Source organism: Panulirus ornatus, chromosome 17 (assembly GCF_036320965.1).
Source record: "Panulirus ornatus isolate Po-2019 chromosome 17, ASM3632096v1, whole genome shotgun sequence".
In the NCBI taxonomy this organism is placed as follows: domain Eukaryota; kingdom Metazoa; phylum Arthropoda; class Malacostraca; order Decapoda; family Palinuridae; genus Panulirus; species Panulirus ornatus.
In genome coordinates, this window is record NC_092240.1 from 4,553,011 (window position 1) to 4,575,577 (window position 22,567).

At 41.2% G+C, this 22,567-nt stretch overlaps 1 protein-coding gene across 1 annotated transcript in view; it reads left to right on the top strand.

Moving 5' to 3' along the window:
* Nucleotides 1-22,567, top strand: part of l(2)k09022 (HEAT repeat containing 1 homolog l(2)k09022) — a 341,532-nt gene that overhangs the window by 238,390 nt on the left and 80,575 nt on the right. The window contains exons 25-27 of the mRNA XM_071671810.1: nucleotides 2,549-2,675; nucleotides 12,537-12,720; nucleotides 22,346-22,542. Of these exons, the coding sequence (XP_071527911.1) occupies nucleotides 2,549-2,675; nucleotides 12,537-12,720; nucleotides 22,346-22,542 (508 nt within the window). The remainder of the gene's footprint in view (nucleotides 1-2,548; nucleotides 2,676-12,536; nucleotides 12,721-22,345; nucleotides 22,543-22,567) is intronic.

The window sequence follows — 22,567 nt, forward strand, 5'->3', positions numbered from 1 at the left end:
TGTTTGTAGAGTGGCAAAAGGTGAGAGTAAATAAAGTGAGGGGAGTGGGTGAGGAATGGGATGTATTTAGGGAAGCAGTGATGGCATGTGCAAGAGATGCTTGTGGCATGCAAGAGGTGGGAGGTTGGCAGATTAGAAATTGGCAGTGAGTGTTGGAATGAAGAAGTAAAGTTTCTAATGAAAGAGGAAAGAGAGGGATTTGGGTGTTTCTTACAGGGAAGGAGTGCAAAGGAATGTATAAGAGAAAATGGCAAAAGTTCAAGAGGAAGGTGCTGGGGTTTGAAAAGAGGGCATATGAAAGTTGGGGTGAGAGAGTATCATTAAACTGTAGGGAGAATATAAAGATGTTTTGGAAGGAGGTAAATCATGTGCAAAAAACAAGAGAAGAAATGGGAACTGGTGAAGGGGGCAAAAGGGGAAGTGATAACAAATAGTGATGAAGTGAGGTGGACATGGAGTAAGTATTTTGAAGGATTGTTAAATGTGTTTGATAATAGAGTGGCTGATGTAGGGTGTTTTGGTCAGGGTGGTATGCAAAATGAGATAATCATGGAAAATGATTTGATAAAGAGAGAAGAGGTGATGAAAGCCTTGCGGAGGATGAAATGTTGCAAGGCGGCAGGAGGGGATGGTATTGCAGATGAATTTATAAAGAAAATAGGTGAATGTGTTGTTGATTGGTTGGTAAGTATATTCAGTGTATGTTTGGTTCATGCTGAAGTGCCTGAGGATTGCCAAAATGCATGTATAGTGCCATTGTATAAAGGCAAAGGGGATAAAGGTGAGTCTTCAAACTACAGAGGTATAAGTTTGTTGAGTATACCTGGGAAGTTGTATAGGAGGGTATTGATTGAGAGGGTGATGCATTTTCAGAGCATCAGACTGGGGAAGATCAGTATGGTTTCAGAAGTTGTAGAGGATGTGTGGATCAGGTGTTTGCTTTGAAGAATGTGTGTGAGATATACTTAGAAAACAGATGCATATTTTATGTGGCATTTATGGATCTGGAGAGGGCATATGATATAGGGTTAATAGGGATGCTTCATGGAACGTATTAAGAGTATATGGTGTATTAGGTAAGTTGTTAGAAGCATAGAGAAGTTTGTATCAAGGTTGCAAGGTGTTTGTGCGAGTAAGAAGGGAGGAGAGTGAATAGTTCCCAGTGAAGGTTGGTCTGTGGCAGAGGTGTATGATGTCACCATGGTTGTTTAATTTTTAATTTGTTTTTATTGATAGGGTGGTAAGGGAGGTAAGTGCAGGAGTCTTGGAGAGAGGGGTGAGTATGCAGTCTGTTGGGGATGAAAGAGCTTGAGAAGTGAGTCAGTAGTTCACTGATGATACAGCACTGGTGGCTGATTTGAGTGAGAAACTGCAGAAGTTGGTGGCAGAGTTTGGAAGAGTGTGTGAAAGGAGTAAGTTAAGAGTAAATGTAAATGAAAGCAAGGTGGGACCATATCAGTTGGGTCACATTAGAGAACAGGTAAGGTGACATGTTGTTGGGTGTCAAATATTTGACACACATTTCCTGTGTGTTGAAGAAGGCAACTAAAGGGGGCAGGAGCGTGGGGCTTGAAACCCTTCCCTTCTAGTATTTTCAATTTCTAAAAGGGGAAACAGAAGAAGGAGTCAAGCGGGGAGTGCTAATCCTCCTCAAAGGCTCAGAGTAGGGTGTCTCAATGTGTTTGGATGTGACCAAGATGAGAAGAAAGGAGAGATAGGTAGTATGTTAGAGGAGATGAGAGACATGTAAGGAACAGAGTGAATTGGAACTATGTGGTATACCAGGGTCGATGTGCTGTCAATGGACTGAACCAGGGCAAGTGAAACATCTGGGGTAAACCATGGAAAGGTCTATGGGGCTTGGATGTGGATAGGGAACTGTGGTTTCGGTGCATTACACACGACAGAGACTGAGTGTGAATGAATGTGGCCGTTTTTGTCCTTTTCTGGTGCTACCTTGCTGAAGCAAAGGGTAGCAGTGCTGTTTCCTGTGGGGTGGGGTGACTCCAGGAATGGATGAAGACAAGTAAGTATAAATATGTATTTGTGCATATATGTATATGTCTGTGTATGTGTATGTATGTATATTTGTATATCTTTCTTATCTTTCTTTCATACTATTCACCATTTCCCGCATTAGCGAGGTAGCGTTAAGAACGGAGGACTGGGCCTTTGACGGAATATCCTCACCTGGCCCCCTTCTCTGTTCCTTCTTTTGGAAAATTGAAAAAACGAGAGGGGAGGATTACCAGTCCCCCGCTCCCTTCCCTTTTATTCACCTTCTACGACACGCAGGGAATACGTGGGAAGTATTCTTTCTCCCCTATCCCCAGGGATGATATTTGTTTATATTGATATGCATATGTGCATGTATGGGCATTTATGTATATACTTGTGTATATGAGTGGATGGGCCATTCTTCATCTGTTTCCTGGCACTACCTCGTTGATGCAGGAAACGGCGATTAAATATGATAATAAAACATTTTTTTTTATTATTTTGTGAAAGCCCTTAGTGCCATACAGACTTTAGCCTGACTTTGTTACAGGTTTATGAAGTAACAAAAGAACAGGAAAAAGAACTGCAGCAGCTTTACAAGCAACTTATGGAGAAGACAATGTGTTACTTGCGTTCTGTTAGTCAGTTACATGATCAGCAGAAAGATAAGCCAGGAGGTATGTATAAAAGATAATATTTATCAGTTCAAAAGGTAATGCTGTTGGACAGTTTCTTATATGTTACTGTAATTAGGTCTTACAGATGGGTTTAGGGGAAATAGAACACCTCAAACATAGCTGCATACCAAAGGAGTCAACTAACAAGTTTCTTGCTTGATTTCATGTTACGTCCTGTAAATGTTCTATCCCTACATCTCTTGAAGAACTGTTCACTGTCTATAACATTGATCTTTTATTATATCTTATATGTTGCAAGGAAATCACTCATCTTATTTCTCTCTTTACCTTTTCCATGCAACTCAGCCCTCTTTATTCTGGTACCATCTTTGTTGCCCTGCTGCTGGCCATCTCTGTACAGTGTTTCTCCTTAACTTTATCTAATGTGTGACTCTGGCAACAGGTTAGGTAAGGGTTGACTCCAAAGTCCTTTTCATGTGCAAAATCCTAAGTTTTATTTCTTGCTTGATAATAATCATATTGAGGCCTTCCTTCACTTGTCTCCTCCTCATTACTTTAAATTTGATCAAGCTGAATTTCATCAACCGTGAATCAAATCAGTTATAGTCTGTTTAGATCCACTTGTAAGTTAATGCAGATGTTGGTTTTTCACACTACCCACAAGACCTTTGCTTCACCTTTGCTTCATCTGCTATCATATTGAGGTAGCCTGTAAATAAAGATTTTGTGATTATTGGTTTGTATTTATTGGGTAATTGTGGGCTTAAGGAAGCATTATCAGATATTTTTCATGATTATTTCAAGTATACGAGCATTTCATTAGATCAGTTTTAAAGCAAAAAAATTTTTGAGCTAAAAGAAATTCTATGAACCTGCAATTTTTGGTATTTTTGTAAGGGTATTAGATTTGTTTGAAAAGGTCAGTATAAGAACTATTTTTCATGCTGAGTTATAACTTGGGGTTGAAATATTTTTAAGTATTTCATTCATATTTAAATTTTTTTTAGCTAAAAAATTCACTGCAATTTTTGGTATTTTTGTAAGGGTAATAGATTTATTTGAAAACCTCGGTTATTTATTATTTATTTTTATTTTGCTTTGTCGCTGTCTCCCACGTTTGCGAGGCAGTGCAAGGAAACAGACGAAAGAAATGGCCCAACCCACCCCCATACACATGTATATACATACCCATTCATCTCAATGTACACATATATATACACACACAGACACATACATACATACATACATATGCACACAATTCACACTGTCTGCCTTTATTCATTCCCATCGCCACCTCACCACACATGGAATAACATCCCCCTCCCCCCTCATGTGTGCGAGGTAGCGCTAGGAAAAGACAAGAAAGGCCCCATTCGTTCACACTCAGTCTCTAGCTGTCATGCAATAATGCCCAAAACCACAGCTCTTTCACTCAGACCACACACTTTCCGATGGGTTTAAACCCAACCTTACATCTTTTAATTCTTGAAGCCTTGTGCCATCGACTTTACCTACTTTTCATTTCAATGTCAACACTGAAAGCCCCCTTCACCTTTCAACTGTTCTAGGAGCACAATGTTTAACTCTTTGTCAGTTACATCATCCAAGCATACCAATTTAAGTCTCACTTCTTCAATGTTCCCTCTCCGACATCTTATATCTTTCTGATCAATTGTCCTACATGGTTCTCGGCATTGCAACCATTTCAAAACACTCCTTTTGCTCTCTCAACAACAATTTTTTTTCCACGCATCTCTCTTACCTTCTTAAATGTTCTATCCTAACTCTAAACACGTCCACGCATTTCTCAAACATTGATTATTTATTATATTTTAATATCTTTGTCGCTATCTCCCTTAGCGATGTTATGCAGAACAGCCCAATAGAATGGCCCAACCCTTCCACTACTCTGTATACTACACCGCACAGTGTTTCTCCTTAACTATACTTATCTGAATCAATTAGAAGTTACTAGACCTTTCATGAAAAACTAAGTTTGATTTGCTTGTTGAATTTATGGATATTGGAGGTCATTATTAGATTCTCTATCTTATTGAAGTGATTATAACAATATATGTGTAGCAATTGTTAGACCATGAAATTTTTAATGTGGTATTTAAGGCATGTACTTTAGGAAGAGAGGATGTGTTATCTCATGAATTGGTTTGCGGCATAGGATTGTGTGATTCTCCATGGTTGTTTATTTTGGTTATGGATGGGTTGTTAGGGAGGCTTACATGCATATGAGTCCTAAGGAAAGAGCATAAGTGAAGCAAATTTGGAGCTAAGAAGACTTGAATGATTTTTGTATTTTTGTAGATAAATTGTTGGCTGATTCATTGAGAAATGCATGAAGTGTACTGAGTTTGGGTTAAAGTTTTGGAAGAAAAGTTAATTAAATGTAATAAGAGCAAAATTAGTACGTAGGTTTTGGGTCAAGTCAAGGGATGATATTTTGAATGGGAAATCTGATAAGTGAATGTTTTTGTTCGGTCACGTGTTGCAGAGGCGATGGAACCAGGAAGCGAAGTGGCATCCATGGGTGGGAGGGGGCGAAAATTTTGGGAGCCTTGAAAATTGTGGAATATAAACATATCACGGAAAGCAAAAATGGTATAGTTTATATGAAATTACCGGTCTCCAAATTTTATGGTTGCGCGTGGCCTACGATCAGATTGTCCCGCAGCAGTATGGTGCTGGAATGAGATGTTGAGGAAATGTGGAGTGAGTGGTTTGATCAGAATCAGTACTAGTGTAGAAGATGCGAAATAAAAAGATCGTTGGTATCAGACACAAAGGTGTTTTGAATGTCTTGGGCACATGAGAGAATGATGTAATCATTGACAAGAGATCATATGTGTCGAGACTGGAGCGAATCACGGACTTGAGTGGAGACCCAATTGGTAGGTATACTAAGATTGTATGAAAACATTTTGGTCTGCATCGGGCCTGAACATGCAGAGGTGAAAAGCGCAAGAATAGATTGAATTGGACGTCGAGTGGTATACAGGTTGAACGTCTTGTCATGATAATCAAGGCTTTGTGATTCACGCTTTCTTAACCTGAATGTTTTACGATCAACGTCTATGCGATGTATGGACGTATATGTATTGTGTATGGGTTGGGCATTCTTGTCGTCGTTTCTGGCATAAACCCGACAAACAATGCCGAGACAGCCACATATATGTATATAAATAAAAAAACAAAAAAAAATAAAAAAAAAAAAAAAAATATAAATCCAGTAATAATACATGTATATCAATACATAATTACTTGCTCATTCATATTTCTCCTCATCCATCCTCCCACACGCAAATGCGCGCGACGGCCCCCCCCCCCCCATGCATGTGGGGTAGCACCAGGAAAAGACAACTAAAGCCACATTCGCTCACACTCAGTCTCCAGCTGTCATGTTTAATGCACCAAAACCACAGATCCCTTTCCACATCCAGGCCCCACAGAACTTTCCATGGTTTACCCCAGATGCTTCACATGCCCTGGTTCAATCCATTGACAGCATGTTGACCCCAGTATACCACATCATTCCAATTCACTCTATTTCTTGCATGTCTTTCACCCTCCTGTAAGTTCAGGCCCTGATCACTCAAAATCTTTTTCACTCCATCCTTCCACCTCCAATTTGGTCTCCAACTTCTCCTTGTTCCCTCCACTCTGACACATATATCCTCTTTGTCAACCTATCCTCACTCATTTTCTCCATGTGACCAAACCTTTTCAGTACACCCTCTTCTGCTCTCTCAACCACACTCTTTTTTATTACCACACATCTCTCTTACCCTATTATTACTTACTCAGTCAAACCACCTCACACCATATATTGTCCACAAACATCTCATTTCCAACACATTCACACTCCTCCATACAACCCTATCTATAGCCTACACCTCACAACAATATAACATTGTTGGAAACACTATTCCTTCAAACATACCCATTTTTGCTCTCCAAGATAACATTCTCACCTTCCACACATTCTTCAGTGCTCCCAGAACCTTCACCCCCTCCCCCACCCTGTGACTCACTTCTGCTTCCATGGTTCCATCCGCTGCCATATCCACTCCCAGATATCTAAAACACTTCACTTCCTCCAGTTTTTCTCCATTCAAACTTACCTCCCAATTGACTTTTCCCTCAACCCTACTGAACCTAATAACCTTGCTCTTATTCACATTTACTCTCAGCTTCTTTCACATACTTTACCAAACTCAGTCACCAACTTCTGCAGTTTCTCACATGAATCAGCCGCCAGCACTGTATCATCAGCGAACAACAACTGACTCACTTCCCAAGCCCTCTCACTGACAACAGACCACATACTTGCCCTTCTCTTTAAAACTCTTGTATTCACCTCCCTAACAACCCCATCCATAAACAAGTTAAACAATCATGGAGACATCATGCACCCCTTCCGTAAACTGACATTCACTGTGAACCAGTCACTTTCCTCTCTTCCTACTTGTACACATGCCCTACATCTTCGATAAGTACTTTTCACTGCTTCTAGCAACTTACCTCCCACACCATATACTTTTAATACCTTCCAAAGAGCATCTCTGTCGACTCTATGATATGCCTTCTCCAGATCCATAAATGCCACGTACAAATATATTTGTTTTTCTAAGTATTTCTCACATACATTCTTGAAAGCAAACACCTAATCCACACATGCTTTACCACTTCTGAAACCACACTGCTATCCCCGAGTCTGATGCTCTGTACTTGCCTTTACCCTCTCAATCAATACCCTCACATGTAATTTCCCAGGAATACTCAACAAACTTATACCTCAGTAATTTGAACACTCACCTTTGTCCCTCTTTGCTTTTGTACAGTGGCACTGTGCATGCATTCCGCCAATCCTCAGGCACTTCACCATGAACCATACATACATTAGATATCCTTACCAACCAGCCAACAACACAGTCACCCCCTTTTTTAATAAATTTCACTGCAGTACCGTCAAAACCCGCTGCCTTGCTGGCTCTCATCTTCCACAAAGCTTTTACTACCTCTTCTCTGTTTACCAAATCATTCTTCATGACCCTCTCACTTCACAACCACCTTGACCAAAACACTATATCTGCCACTCTGTCATCTAACATGTTCAACAAAACTTCAGAATACTCACTCCATCTCTTTCTCACATCACCTCTACTTATTATTACCTCCCCATTAGCCCCATTCACTGATGTTCCCATTTGTTCTCTTGTCTTACGCACTTTATTTACCTCCTTCCAAAACATCTTTTTAGTCTCCCAAAAATTTAATGATACTCTCACCCCAACTCTCATTTGCCCTCTTTTTCACCCCTTGCACCTTTCTCTTGACCTCCTGCCTCTTACTTTTATACATCTCCCAGTCTTTTGCGCTATTTCTTTGCAAAACTCGTCCAAATGCCTCTCTCTTCTCTTTCACTAATAATCTTACTTCTTCATCCCACCACTCACTACCCTGTCTAGTCTGCCCACCTCCCACACTTCTCATGCCACAAGCATCTTTTGAGGAAACCATCACTGCTTCCTTAAATACATCCCATTCCTCCCCCACTCCCCTTACGTCCTTTGCTCTCACCTTTTTCCATTCTGTACTCAGTCTCTCCTGGTACTTCCTCACACAAGTCTCCTTCCCAAGCTCACTTACTCTCACCACTCTCTTCACCCCAACATTCTCTCTTCTTTTCTGAAAACCTCTACAAATCTTCACCTTCACCTCCATAAGATAATGATCAGACATCCCTCCAGTTGCACCTCTCAGCACATTAACATCCAAAAGTCTCTCTTTCACGCGCCTATCAATTAACAGGTAATCCAATAACGCTCTCTGGTCATCTCTCTTACTTACATATGTATACATATGTATATCTCTCTTTTTAAACCAGGCATTTTCAATCACCAGTCCTTTTTCAGCACATAAATCTACAAACTCTTCACCATTTCCATTTACAACACTGAACACCGCATGTACACCAATTATACCCTCAACTGCTGCATGACTCACCTTTGCATTCAAATCTCCCATCACTATAACCCGGTCTCTTGCATCAAAGCTGCTAACACAATCACTCAGCTTCTCCCAAAACACTTGCCTCTCATGATCTTTCTTCTCATGACTAGGTACATAGGCACCAATAATCACCCATCTCTCACCATCCACTTTCATTTTTACCCATATCAATCTAGTGAGAGGACAAGAGCAAGGGAAGGAGTAGCAGTACTCCTGAAACAGGAGTTGTGGGAGTATGTGATAGAATGTAAGAAAGTAAATTCTCGATTAATATGGGTAAAATTGAAAGTTGATGGAGAGAGATGGGTGATTATTGGTGCATATGCACCTGGGCATGAGAAGAAAGATCATGAGAGGCAAATGTTTTGGGAGCAGCTGAATGAGTGTGTTAGTGGTTTTGATGCACGCGACTGGGTTATAGTGATGGGTGATTTGAATGCAAAGGTGAATAATGTGGCAGTTGAGGGAATAATTGGTATACATGGGGTGTTCAGTGTTGTAAATGGAAATGGTGAAGAGTTTGTAGATTTATGTGCTGAAAAAGGACTGGTGATTGGGAATACCTGGTTTAAAAAGCGAGATATACATAAGTATACGTATGTAAGTAGGAGAGATGGCCAGAGAGCGTTATTGGATTACGTGTTAATTGACAGGCCCGCGAAAGACAGACTTTTGGATGTAAATGTGCTGAGAGGCGCAACTGGAGGGATGTCTGATCATTATCTTGTGGAGGCTAAGGTGAAGATTTGTGGGGGTTTTCAGAAAAGAAGAGTGAATGTTGGGGTGAAGAGGGTGGTGCGAGTAAGTGAGCTTGGGAAGGAGACTTGTGTGAGGAAGTACCAGGAGAGACTGAGTACAGAATGGAAAAAGGTGAGAACAATGGAAGTAAGGGGAGTGGGGGAGGAATGGGATGTATTTAGGGAATCAGTGATAGCTTGCGCAAAAGATGCTTGTGGCATGAGAAGCGTGGGAGGTGGGTTGATTAGAAAGGGTAGTGAGTGGTGGGATGAAGAAGTAAGGTTATTAGTGAAAGAGAAGAGAGAGGCATTTGGACGATTTTTGCAGGGAAAAAATGCAATTGAGTGGGAGATGTATAAAAGAAAGAGACAGGAGGTCAAGAGAAAGGTGCAAGAGGTGAAAAAGAGGGCAAATGAGAGTTGGGGTGAGAGAGTATCATTAAATTTTAGGGAGAACAAAAAGATGTTTTGGAAGGAGGTAAATAAAGTGCGTAAGACAAGGGATCAAATGGGAACTTCAGTGAAGGGCACTAATGGGGAGGTGATAACAAGTAGTGGTGATGTGAGAAGGAGATGGAGTGAGTATTTTGAAGGTTTGTTGAATGTGTTTGATGATAGAGTGGCAGATATAGGGTGTCTTGGTCGAGGTGGTGTGCAAAGTGAGAGGGTTAGGGAAAATGATTTGGTAAACAGAGAAGAGGTAGTAAAAGCTTTGCGGAAGATGAAAGACGGCAAGGCAGCAGGTTTGGATGGTATTGCAGTGGAATTTATTAAAAAAGGGGATGACTGTATTGTTGACTGGTTGGTAAGGTTATTTAATGTATGTATGACTCATGGTGAGGTGCCTGAGGATTGGCAGAATGCGTGCATAGTGCCATTGTACAAAGGCAAAGGGGATAAGAGTGAGTGCTCAAATTACAGAGGTATAAGTTTGTTAAGTATTCCTGGTAAATTACATGGGAGGGTATTGATTGAGAGGGTGAAGGCATGTACAGAGCATCAGACTGGGGAAGAGCAGTGTGGTTTCAGAAGTGGTAGAGGATATGTGGATCAGGTGTTTGCTTTGAAGAATGTATGTGATGAATACTTAGAAAAGCAAATGGATTTGTATGTAGCATTTATGGATCTGGAGAAAACATATAATAGAGTTGATAGAGATGCTCTGTGGAAGGTATTAAGAATATATAGTGTGGAAGGCAAGTTGTTAGAAGCAGTGAAAAGATTTAATCGAGGATGTAAGGCATGTGTACGTGTAGGAAGAGAGGAAAGTGATTGGTTCTCAGGGAATGTAGGCTTGCGGCAGGGGTGTGTGATGTCTCCATGTTTGTTTAATTTGTTTATGGATGGGGTTGTTAGGGAGGTGAATGCAAGAGTTTTGGAAAAAGGGGCAAGTATGAATTCTGTTGTGGATGAGAGAGCTTGGGAAGTGAGTCAGTTGTTGTTCGCTGATGATACAGCGCTGGTGGCTGATTCATGTGAGAAACTGCAGAAGCTGGTGACTGAGTTTGGTAAAGTGTGTGAAAGAAGAAAGTTAAGAGTAAATGTGAATAAGAGCAAGGTTATTAGGTACAGTAGAGTTGAGGGTCAAGTCAATTGGGAGGTAAGTTTGAATGGAGAAAAACTGGAGGAAGTAAAGTGTTTTAGATATCTGGGTGTGGATCTGGCAGCGGATGGAACCATGGAAGCGTAAGTGAATCATAGGGTGGGGGAGGGGGCGAAAATCGTGGGAGCATTGAGGTATGTGTGGAAGTCAAGAACATTATCTCGGAAAGCAAAAATGGGTATGTTTGAAGGAATAGTGGTTCCAACAATGTTGTATGGTTGCGAGGCGTGGGCTATGGATAGAGTTGTGTGCAGGAGGGTGGATGTGCTGGAAATGAGATGTTTAAGGACAATGTGTGGTATGAGGTGGTTTGATCGAGTAAGTAATGCAAGGGTAAGAGAGATGTGTGGAAATAAAAAGAGCGTGGTTGAGAGAGCAGAAGAGGGTGTTTTGAAATGGTTTGGGCACATGGAGAGAATGAGTGAGGAAAGATTGACCAAGAGGATATATGTGTCAGAGGTGGAGGGAATGAGGAGAAGTGGGAGACCAAATTGGAGGTGGAAAGATGGAGTGAAAAAGATTTTGAGTGATCTGGGCCTGAACATGCAGGAGGGTGAAAGGCGGGCAAGGAATAGAGTGAATTGGATCGATGTGGTACACCGGGGTTGACCTGCTGTCACAAGTGGATTGAATCTGGGCATGTGAAGCGTCTGGGGTAAACCATGGAAAGCTGTGTGGGGCCTGGATGTGGAAAGGGAGCTGTGGTTCCGGGCATTATTGCATGACAGCTGGAGACTGAGTGTGAGCGAATGGGGCCTTTGTTATCTTTTCCTAGCGCTACCTCGCACACATGAGATGGGAGGGGGATGGTATTCCATGTGTGGCGAGGTGGCGATGGGAATGAATAAAGGCAGGCAGTGTGAATTGTAGTCATTGGTATATATGTATGTGTCTGTGTGTGTATATATATGTGTACATTGAGATGTATGGGTGTGTATATTTGCATGTGTGGACGTGTGTGTATATACATTGTGTATGGGGGTGGGTTGGGCCATTTCTTTCTTCTGTTTCCTTGCGCTACCTCGCAAATGCGGGAGACAGCGACAAAGCAAAATAAAAAATATAATAATCAATCTAGAGTTTACTTTCTTACACTTTATCACATACTCCCACAACTCCTGTTTCAGGAGTAGTGCTACTCCTTCCTTTGCTCTTGTCGTTTCACCAAACCCTGACTTTACTCCCAAGGCATTCCCAAACCACTCTTTCCCTTTACCCTTGAGCCTCCTTTCACTCAGAGCCAAAACATCCAGGTTCCTTTCCTCAGACATACTACCTCTCTCCTTTTTTCTCATCTTGGTTACATCCACACACATTTAGACACCCCAGTCTGAGCCTTCGAGGAGGATGAGCACTCCCTGCATGACCCCTTCTTCTGTTTCCCTTTTTAGAAAGTTGAAATACAAGGAGGGGAGGGTTTCTAGCCTCCTGCTCCTGTCCCCTTTAGTCGCCTTCTACGAAATGTGGTGAATGCTTGGGAAGTGTTCTTTCTCCCCTATCCCCAGGGATACATAACAATGTATTTTAATTTTTCAGGTCGTCTGTTATTATCTCTGCAGCGAAAGATTGTCGATGTTATTGATGGTATTAATGCAGTGATTCCACCAAATATGTTGATTGAAGTTACGCAAGAACTCATGATGTCACCACTCCCACTTGTTCGTTGTAGAGCCGTGGAAATGCTATGTGCAAAACTTCAACCAAGTACCAGCTTTTTCAGGTACATTTAATCCTTAGCCATAGTTTTGACTCGAATTGTTTTATCCTTAATGTTAATTATTTAAGAATATATGTATTTTGAATGTAGAGTTTGAATAGGTTGATGAATCTGGGAAAATATCAATCAGTAGGGAAAAAATTGTGTGGATTTATCTATTTGTATAATGTGTTGAGGGAGTAATATACTCATGAGGCCTTATGAGAATGTTATAAAAATTTTTAAACTGTTTACTGTCTGCATTCACAGCTTCATAACGTAGTGTTCCTTTTCATCCAAAACAATGATAGTGTAGAAGTATTTTCTCTAAATCTTTTCTAATGAGTTTCTTTCTTGATATATTGCCATGACTTTTGGTTGCTCTTTCTCTGCATCTTAAAAAGAACTATACTCTTTTGACATTGCTTGATTAATTTAGAAATCAAATGCTGTAATCAAGCCAACTCTTATTCTTCACATTTTTATGATGGGTAGATTTATACCTTTGAACTCCTGCTTGCAACTCAGCTGTCTTAATTCAGGTATACTTTTAACTTGTGATTTTACAGAAATGTTATTGCCTTTTTTCTTGAGTATGGGGAGAGAGTTCTACACTCATTAGATCCCATCTCCTGAACTCTCTTTTTATCATCAAGTAGCCTTTTAAACATCATAATTATGTTTGTATACTCAGTTCCATTGTTTAGTTTATACCAAACATCAATCACCTTTACACAAAAACATAACTCCTTTGTGTAATTTACAGTAAGCATCTTGTCTAGCTTCTTTTCGTGGCCACTGATTACCCTTTCATTTCGCCTCATGAAGAACCGTTCTGTCAGCATCATTCAGCTGATTTAGAAACTTGAAGTAGGATGTGTGGATCAGGTGTTTGCTTTGAAGAATGTATGTGAGAAATACTTAGAAAACTGATGGATTTGTATATGGCATTTATGGATCTGGAGAAGGCATATGATAGAGTTGAAAGAGATGCTCTTTGGAAGGTATTGAGAGTATATGATGTGGGAGGTAAGTTGCTGAGCATTGAAAAGTTTTTATCACTGATGTGTGGCATGTGTATGAGTAGGAAGAGAGGAAAGTAATTGATTCCCAGTGAAGGATGGTTTGCATTGCAGTAGGGGTGCTTGATGTCTCCATGGTTGTTTCATTTGTTTATGATAGGGTTGTTAGGGAGGTGAATGCAAGAGTTTTGGAAAGATTGTTAAGTATGCAGTCTTTTGTGGATGAGAGGGCTTGGGAAGTGAGTCAGTTGTTGTTCACTGATGATACAGCGCTGGTTGCTGATTTGTGTGAGAAACTGCAAAAGTTGGTGACTTGAGTTTGGTAGTGTGTGAAGAAAGAAAGTTGAGAGTAAATGTGAATAAGAGCAAGGTTATTAAGTACTGTAGGGTTGAGGGACAGGTCAATTGGGAGGTAGGTTTAACTGGAGAAAAACTGGAGAAAGTGAAGTGTTTTAGATATCTGGGAGTGGATTTAGCAGCTGATGGAACCATGGAAGTGGAAGTGTCACAGGGTGGGTGAAAGGGTGAAGGTTCTGTGAGTGTTGAAGAGTGTGTGGAAGTCAAGAACATCATCTCAGAGAGCAAAAATGGGTTTGTTTGAAGGAATAGTGGTTTCAACAATGTTATATGATTGCGAGTTATATGGTTGTGTTATAGGGTTGTGCGTAGGAGGGTGGATGTGTTGGAGATAAAGTGTTTGAGGACAATATGGGGTTTAAGATGGTTTGATCGAGTAAGTAATGAAAGGGTAAGAGAGAGATGTGTGGTAATAAAAAGAATGTGGTTGAGAGAGCAGAAGAAGGTGTATTGAAATGGTTTGGTCACATGGAGAGAATGAGTGAAGAAAGATTGACAGAGAGGATATATGTGTCAGAGGTGGAGGGAGACCACATTGGAGGTGGAAGGATGGAGTGAAAAAGGTTTAAAAATCGGGGCCTCAACATACAGGAGGGTGAAAGGCATGCAAGGAATAGAGTGAATTGGAATGATGTGGTATACCAGGGTGGACGTAGTGTCAATGGATTGAGCCAGGGCATGTGAAGCGTTTGGGGTAAACCATGGAAAGTTATGTGTGGCCTGGATGTGGAAAGGGAGCTGTGGTTTTGGTGCATTACACATGACAGCTGGAGGCTGAGTGTGAACGAATGTGGCCTTTCTTGTCTTTTCCTAGTGCTACTTTGCACGCATGGGGGGAGCGGGGTACCATTTCATGTGTGTTAGGGTGACGACAGGAATGGATGAAGGTGGCAAGTATGAATATGTGCATATTTATATATGTATGTCTTTATGTATATGTATTTATACTTTGAAATGTATAGGTATGTGTATGTGCGTGTGTGGGCGTTTATGTATATACATGTGTATGTGGGTGGATTGGGCCATTCTTTCGTCTGTTTCCTTGCGTTACGTAGCTTACGTGTTAGACAGCGACTAAGTATTATAAATAAAAAAGAATAGTAAATTGAGAATTGATGAAGGTTATAGACAACTGAAACCACATTTTTTTGCATAGCAGATTAGATACATATTCATACACTTCTTCAGTACTAAGGAATTGATGATCTGATTGTCATTGACAGTGGAAGGCATTTGAATGTTTGCATGTTGAAAATATTTCATGATCATTCGCATCATAATGCCCTGTGACCATCTCTCGTATTCACATAAGTGTACTTGTATATATATCTCTCTTTTGAAACCAGGTTTTCCCGATTGCCAGTCTTTTTTCATATATATAACAAGTAGTGGTGATGTGAGAAGGAGATGGAGTGAGTATTTTGAAGGTTTGTTGAATGTGTTTGATGATAGAGTGGCAGATATAGGGTGTTTTGGTCGAGGTGGTGTGCAAAGTGAGAGGGTTAAGGAAAATGATTTGGTAAACAGAGAAGAGGTAGTAAAAGCTTTGCGGAAGATGAAAGCCGGCAAGGCAGCAGGTTTGGATGGTATTGCAGTGGAATTTATTAAAAAAGGGGGTGACTGTATTATTGACTGGTTGGTAAGGTTATTTAATGTATGTATGACTCATGGTGAGGTGCCTGAGGATTGGCGGAATGCGTGCATAGTGCCGTTGTACAAAGGCAAAGGGGATAAGAGTGAGTGCTCAAATTACAGAGGTATAAGTTTGTTGAGTATTCCTGGTAAATTATGTGGGAGGGTATTGATTGAGAGGGTGAAGGCATGTACAGAGCATCAGATTGGGGAAGAGCAGTGTGGTTTCAGAAGTGGTAGAGGATGTGTGGATCAGGTGTTTGCTTTGAAGAATGTATGTGAGAAATACTTAGAAAAGCAAATGGATTTGTATGTAGCATTTATGGATCTGGAGAAGGCATATGATAGAGTTGACAGAGATGCTCTGTGGAAGGTATTAAGAATATATGGTGTGGGAGGCAAGTTGTTAGAAGTAGTGAAAAGTTTTTATCGAGGATGTAAGGCATGTGTACGTGTAGGAAGAGAGGAAAGTGATTGGTTCTCAGTGAATGTAGGTTTGCGGCAGGGGTGTGTGATGTCTCCATGGTTGTTTAATTTGTTTATGGATGGGGTTGTTAGGGAGGTGAATGCAAGAGTTTTGGGAAGAGGGGCAAGTATGAATTCTGTTGGGGATGAGAGAGCTTGGGAAGTGAGTCAGTTGTTGTTCGCTGATGATACAGCGCTGGTGGCTGATTCATGTGAGAAACTGCAGAAGCTGGTGACTGAGTTTGGTAAAGTGTGTGAAAGAAGAAAGTTAAGAGTAAATGTGAATAAGAGCAAGGTTATTAGGTACAGTAGGGTTGAGGGTCAAGTCAATTGGGAGGTAAGTTTGAATGGAGAAAAACTGGAGGAAGTAAAGTGTTTTAGATATCTGGGAGTGGATATGGCAGTGGATGGAACCATGGAAGCGGAAGTGGATCATAGGGTGGGGGAGGGGGCGAAAATCCTGGGAGCCTTGAAGAATGTGTGGAAGTCGAGAACATTATCTCGGAAAGCAAAAATGGGTATGTTTGAAGGAATAGTGGTTCCAACAATGTTGTATGGTTGCGAGGCGTGGGCTATGGATAGAGTTGTGTGCAGGAGGGTGGATGTGCTGGAAATGAGATGTTTGAGGACAATGTGTGGTGTGAGGTGGTTTGATCGAGTAAGTAACGTAAGGGAGAGAGATGTGTGGAAATAAAAAGAGCGTGGTTGAGAGAGCAGAAGAGGGTGTTTTGAAATGGTTTGGGCACATGGAGAGAATGAGTGAGGAAAGATTGACCAAGAGGATATATGTGTCGGAGGTGGAGGGAACGAGTAGAAGTGGGAGACCAAATTGGAGGTGGAAAGATGAGTGAAAAAGATTTTGTGTGATCTGGGCCTGAACATGCAGGAGGGTGAAAGGCGGGCAAGGAATAGAGTGAATTGGATCGATGTGGTATACCGGGGTTGACGTGCTGTCAGTGGATTGAATCAGGGCATGTGAAGCGTCTGGGGTAAACCATGGAAAGCTGTGTAGGTATGTATATTTGCGTGTGTGGATGTATGTATATACATGTGTATGGGGGTGGTTTTGGCCATTTCTTTCGTCTGTTTCCTTGCGCTACCTCGCAAACGCGGGAGACAGCGAAAAAAAAAAAAAACAAAACATACTCTTAAAACCTTCCACAAAGCATCTCTATCAACCCTATCATATGCCTTCTCCAGATCCATGAATGCTACATACAAATCCATATGTTTTTCTAAGTATTTCTCACATTCTTCAAAGCAAACACCTGATCTATGCATCCTCTACCACTTGTGAAAACACATTGCTATTCTGCAATCTGATGCTCTGTACATGCTTTCACCCTCTCAATCAATACCCTCCCAAACAATTGTCGAGGAATGTCACTGTACATGCATTCTGCCAATCCTCAGGTACTTGATAATGATCCATACATACATTGAATATCCTCACCAACCAATCAACAACACAGTCACCCTCTTTTTCGATAGATTCCACTGCAGTACCATCGAAACCCGCCGCCTTGCTGGATTTCATCTTCCGCAAAGCTTTCACTACATCTTCTCTCTTAACCAAACCAATCTCCGTGACTCCTCTCACTTCTTACACCACCCCAACCAAGACATCCTATATCTGCCATTCTATCATCAAACACATTCAACAAATCATCAAAATATTCAGTCCATCTCTTTCTCACTTCATCACTACCTGTTATTTATTTATTTATTTATTATTTTGTACTTGATTGCTGTTTCCCTCATCAGTGAAGTAGCACCAGGAAATGGACAAAGAAGGGCCCATCCACTCATATACACAAATATAAACATAAATGCCCATATAGGGACATATACATTTTATTGATATTTTTATTATACTTTTTCGCTGTCTCCCACTTTAGCGAGGTAGTGCAAGGAAACAGACAAAAGAATGGCCCAACCCACCCGCATACACATGCATATACATACACGTCCGCACATGCACATATACATACCTATACATTTCAACCTATACATATGTATACATACACAGACATATACATATATACACATGTACATAATTCATACTTGCTGCCTTCATTCATTTCTGTCACCACCCGGACACACATGAAATGACAACCCCCTCCCCCTGCATGCGCGCGAGGTAGCGCTAGGAAAAGACAACAAAGGCCACATTCGTTCACACTCAGTCTCTAGCTGTCATGTGTACTGCACCAAAACCAGAGCTCCCTTTCCACATCCAGGCCCCAAAAAACTTTCCATGGTTTACCCCAGACGCCTCACATACCCTGGCTCAATCCACTAACAGCACGTCGACCCCGGTATACCACATCATTCCAATTCACTCTATTCCTTGCATGCCTTTCACCCTCCTGCATGTTCAGGCCCTGATCACTCAAAATCTCTTTCACTCCATCCTTCCACCTCCAGTTTGGTCTCCCACTTCTCCACGTTCCCTCTACCTCTGATACAAAAGTCCTTTTTGTCAATCTTTCCTCACTCATTTTCTCCATGTGACCAAACCATTTCAAAACACCCTCTTCTCTTCTCTCAACCACACTTCTTTTACTACCACACATCTCTCTTACCCTTTCATTACTTACTCGATCAAACCACCTCACACCACATATTGCCCACAAACATCTCGTTTCCAACACATCCACCCTCCTCCGCACAACTCCATCTATAGCCCATGCCTCGCAACCATATAACATTGTTGGAACCACTATTTCTTCAAACATACCCATTTTTGCTTTCCAAGATAATGTTCTCACCTTCTGCACATTTCTGCAGTTTCTCTCATGAATCAGCCACCAGCTGTATCATCAGCAAACAACAACTGTCTCACTTCCCAAGCTCTCTCATCCACAACAGACTGCATACTTGCCCCTGAGAGTAAATGTGAATAAGAGCAAGGTTATTAGGTACAGTAGGGTTGAGTGACAAGTCAATTGGGAGGTAACTTTGAATAAAGAGAAACTGGAGGAAGTGAAGTGTTTTAGATATCTGGGAGTGGATTTGGCAGCGGATGGAACCATGGAAGTGGAAGTGAATCATAGGGTGGGGGAGAGGGCGAAAGTTCTCTGAGAGTTGAAGAATGTGTGGAAGTCGAGAACATTATCTCGGAAAGCAAAAATGGGTATGTTTGAAGGAATAGTGGTTCTAACAATGCTATATGGTTGCAAGGTGTGGGCTATAGATAGAGTTGTGCGGAGGAGGGTGGTTGTGTTGGAAATGAGATGTTTGAGGACAATATATGGTGTGAGGTGGTTTGATCAAGTAAGTAATAATAGGGTAAGAGAGATGTGTGGTAATAAAAAGAATGTGGTTGAGAGAGCAGGAGAGGGTGTTTTGAAATGGTTTGGTCACATGGAGAGAATGAGTGAGGAAAGATTGACCAAGAGGATATATATGTCAGAGGTGGAGGGAACTAGGAGAAGTGGGAGACCACATTGGAGGTGGAAAGATTTAGTGAAAAAGATTTTGAGTGATCGGGGCCTGAACATGCAGGAGGGTGAAAGGCATGCAAAGAATAGAGTGAATTGGAATGATGTGGTGTACTGGGATCAACTTGCTGTCAATGGATTGAACCATGGCATTTGAAGCGTCTGAGGTAAACCATGGAAAGTTGTGTGGGGCCTGGATGTGGAAAGGGAGCTGTGGTTTTGGTGCATTATTACATGAGAGCTAGAGACTGAGTGTGAATGAATGTGGCCTTTGTTGTCTTTTCCTAGTGCTGCCTCGCACACATTTGGGGGGAGGGGGTTGTTATTTCATGTGTGGCGGGATGGTGATGGGAATGAATAAAGGCAGCCAGTATGAATTATGTACATGTGTATGTACTATGTATATGTCTGTGTGTGTGTATATATGTATATGTTGAGATGTATAGGTATGTATATTTGCGTGAGTGGACGTGTCTGTGTATGTGGGTGGGTTGGGTCATTCTTTCGTCTGTTTCCTTGTGCTACCTTGCTAACGCGGGAAGCAGCGACAAAGCAAGATAGATATAGATAAATGAATCGATGTTATTGGTGCTCATTCCCTTTGATGACTTCCTCAATATGGTGGCCATGGCAAAAGATTCTCCATTATTGTTGAACTCCAGGGCTGCCTCTATAGCTTTAGTGCTTCATCTTTTACAGGCCACTGGCTGAGGTCAACTCTTGCACATTGTTTCTAGAGGCTCTTACCAAAATTCCTACTTTTTTTTACCTAATGTTCATTTATCACGTGCATTTGGCAATGATTGATCCACATGAATATCTTCATATTATAAGAATAGTTTACGAAGTGAGTCAGTTTTTGTTTGCTGATGATACAGCGCTGGTGGCTGATTCATGTGAGAAACTGCAGAAGCTGGGGACTGAGTTTGGTAAAGTGTGTGAAAGAAGAAAGTTAAGAGCAAATGTGAATAAGAGCAAGGTTATTAGGTACAGTAGGGTTGAGGGACAAGTCAATTGGGAGGTAAGTTTGAATGGAGAAAAACTGGAGGAAGTGAAGTGTTTTAGATATCTGGGAGTGGATCTGGCAGCGGATGGAACCATGGAAGCGGAAGTGGATCATAGGGTGGGGGAGGGGGCGAAAATCCTGGGAGCCTTGAAGAATGTGTGGAAGTCAAGAACATTATTTTGGAAAGCAAAAATGGGTATGTTTGAAGGAATAGTGGTTCCAACAATGTTGTATGGTTGCGAGGCGTGGGCTATGGATAGAGTTGTGCGCAGGAGGGTGGATGTGCTGGAAATGAGATGTTTGAGGACAATGTGTGGTGTGAGGTGGTTTGATCGAGTAAGTAATGTAAGGGTGAGAGAGATGTGTGGAAATAAAAAGAGCGTGGTTGAGAGAGCAGAAGAGGATGTTTTGAAATGGTTTGGGCACATGGAGAGAATGAGTGAGGAAAGATTGACCAAGAGGATATATGTGTCGGAGGTGGAGGGAACGAGGAGAAGTGGGAGACCAAATTGGAGGTGGAAAGATGAGTGAAAAAGATTTTGAGTGATCTGGGTCTGAACATGCAGGAGGGTGAAAGGCGGGCAAGGAATAGAGTGAATTGGATCGATGTGGTATACCGGGGTTGACGTGCTGTCAGTGGATTGAATCAGGGCATGTGAAGCGTCTGGGGTAAACCATGGAAAGCTGTGTGGGGCCTGGATGTGGAAAGGGAGCTGTGGTTTCGGGCATTATTGCATGACAGCTAGAGACTGAGTGTGAACGAATGGGGCCTTTGTTGTCTTTTCCTAGTGCTACCTCACACACATGAGGGGGGAGGGGGATGGTATTCCATGTGTGGCGAGGTGGCGATGGGAATGAATAAAGGCAGACAGTGTGAATTGTGTCCATGGGTATATATGTATGTGTCTGTGTGTGTATATATATGTGTACATTGAGATGTATAGGTATGTATATTTGCGTGTGTGGACGTGTATGTATATACATTGTGTATGGGGGTGGGTTAGGCCATTTCTTTCATCTGTTTCCTTGTGCTACCTCGCAAACGTGGGAGACAGCGACAAAGCAAAATAAATAAATAATAAATAAATATTTATTTGATATGTATACGAGATGTACATAAAAGCATAGTGTTATGATAATTATAAAAAAATGTCCTTAGTAGATGACATACCATGCAGTTAGGGAAAGTTACAGATTACCTATAGAATCGTACTTTCATTAACTTTATTCCCTTCATTACAAAATTTGATTAATTGACATTGGTTCAGTTTAATGTATTTGAACCAAATTTTATTAGTAAACAGCCTCATATTATTTAGAATCAGCAACCTTTCATGCAGCTTTGCACATACAACTATACGAAGACTTCGAGGGATAGTTTTCATAAAACAGTAAGGTCTGACAATGCTCTGAAAAAGTGTAACTAGGACTGTTAGCACACACTTGATGAGGACGATGGGACAAAATATAGAATTAAGTTAGGGAACAAGTTGGAATTAGTAGTGTGATTGTGTATGGTGGGTTGATTAGATTTCAAATATAGGGGTTTTCTGGGATTAAGCTGTCCACCTCTAAGGAGAGAGAGGTAATGCTATGAGGAATCCCTTTATGTATTCTTTTGTCTGTAGCGGTCACATATATATTTCTTTTTCACTTCATTTCCATGCAGTATTATACTAATCATTATTGATATCAAATTTCATTCCTGTGTTTTCCATTTACAGTGAAGAAAACATTGAAAGTATGAAGTCATTCGTAGGAATCCTCCTAAAAGTGGCATTGGATATTCAAGAACCATCAGATAACAGACAGACTGCTCTATTTGCTCTTCAATTGCTCACCAGATACATAGCACCTAAAGTTTCTGGAGAAGTGATTTACCCAGTATTATCTGATGGAGTAGACCTCATCTGTAGAGAAGGTTAGTTCTGGGTAGATATTAAGTT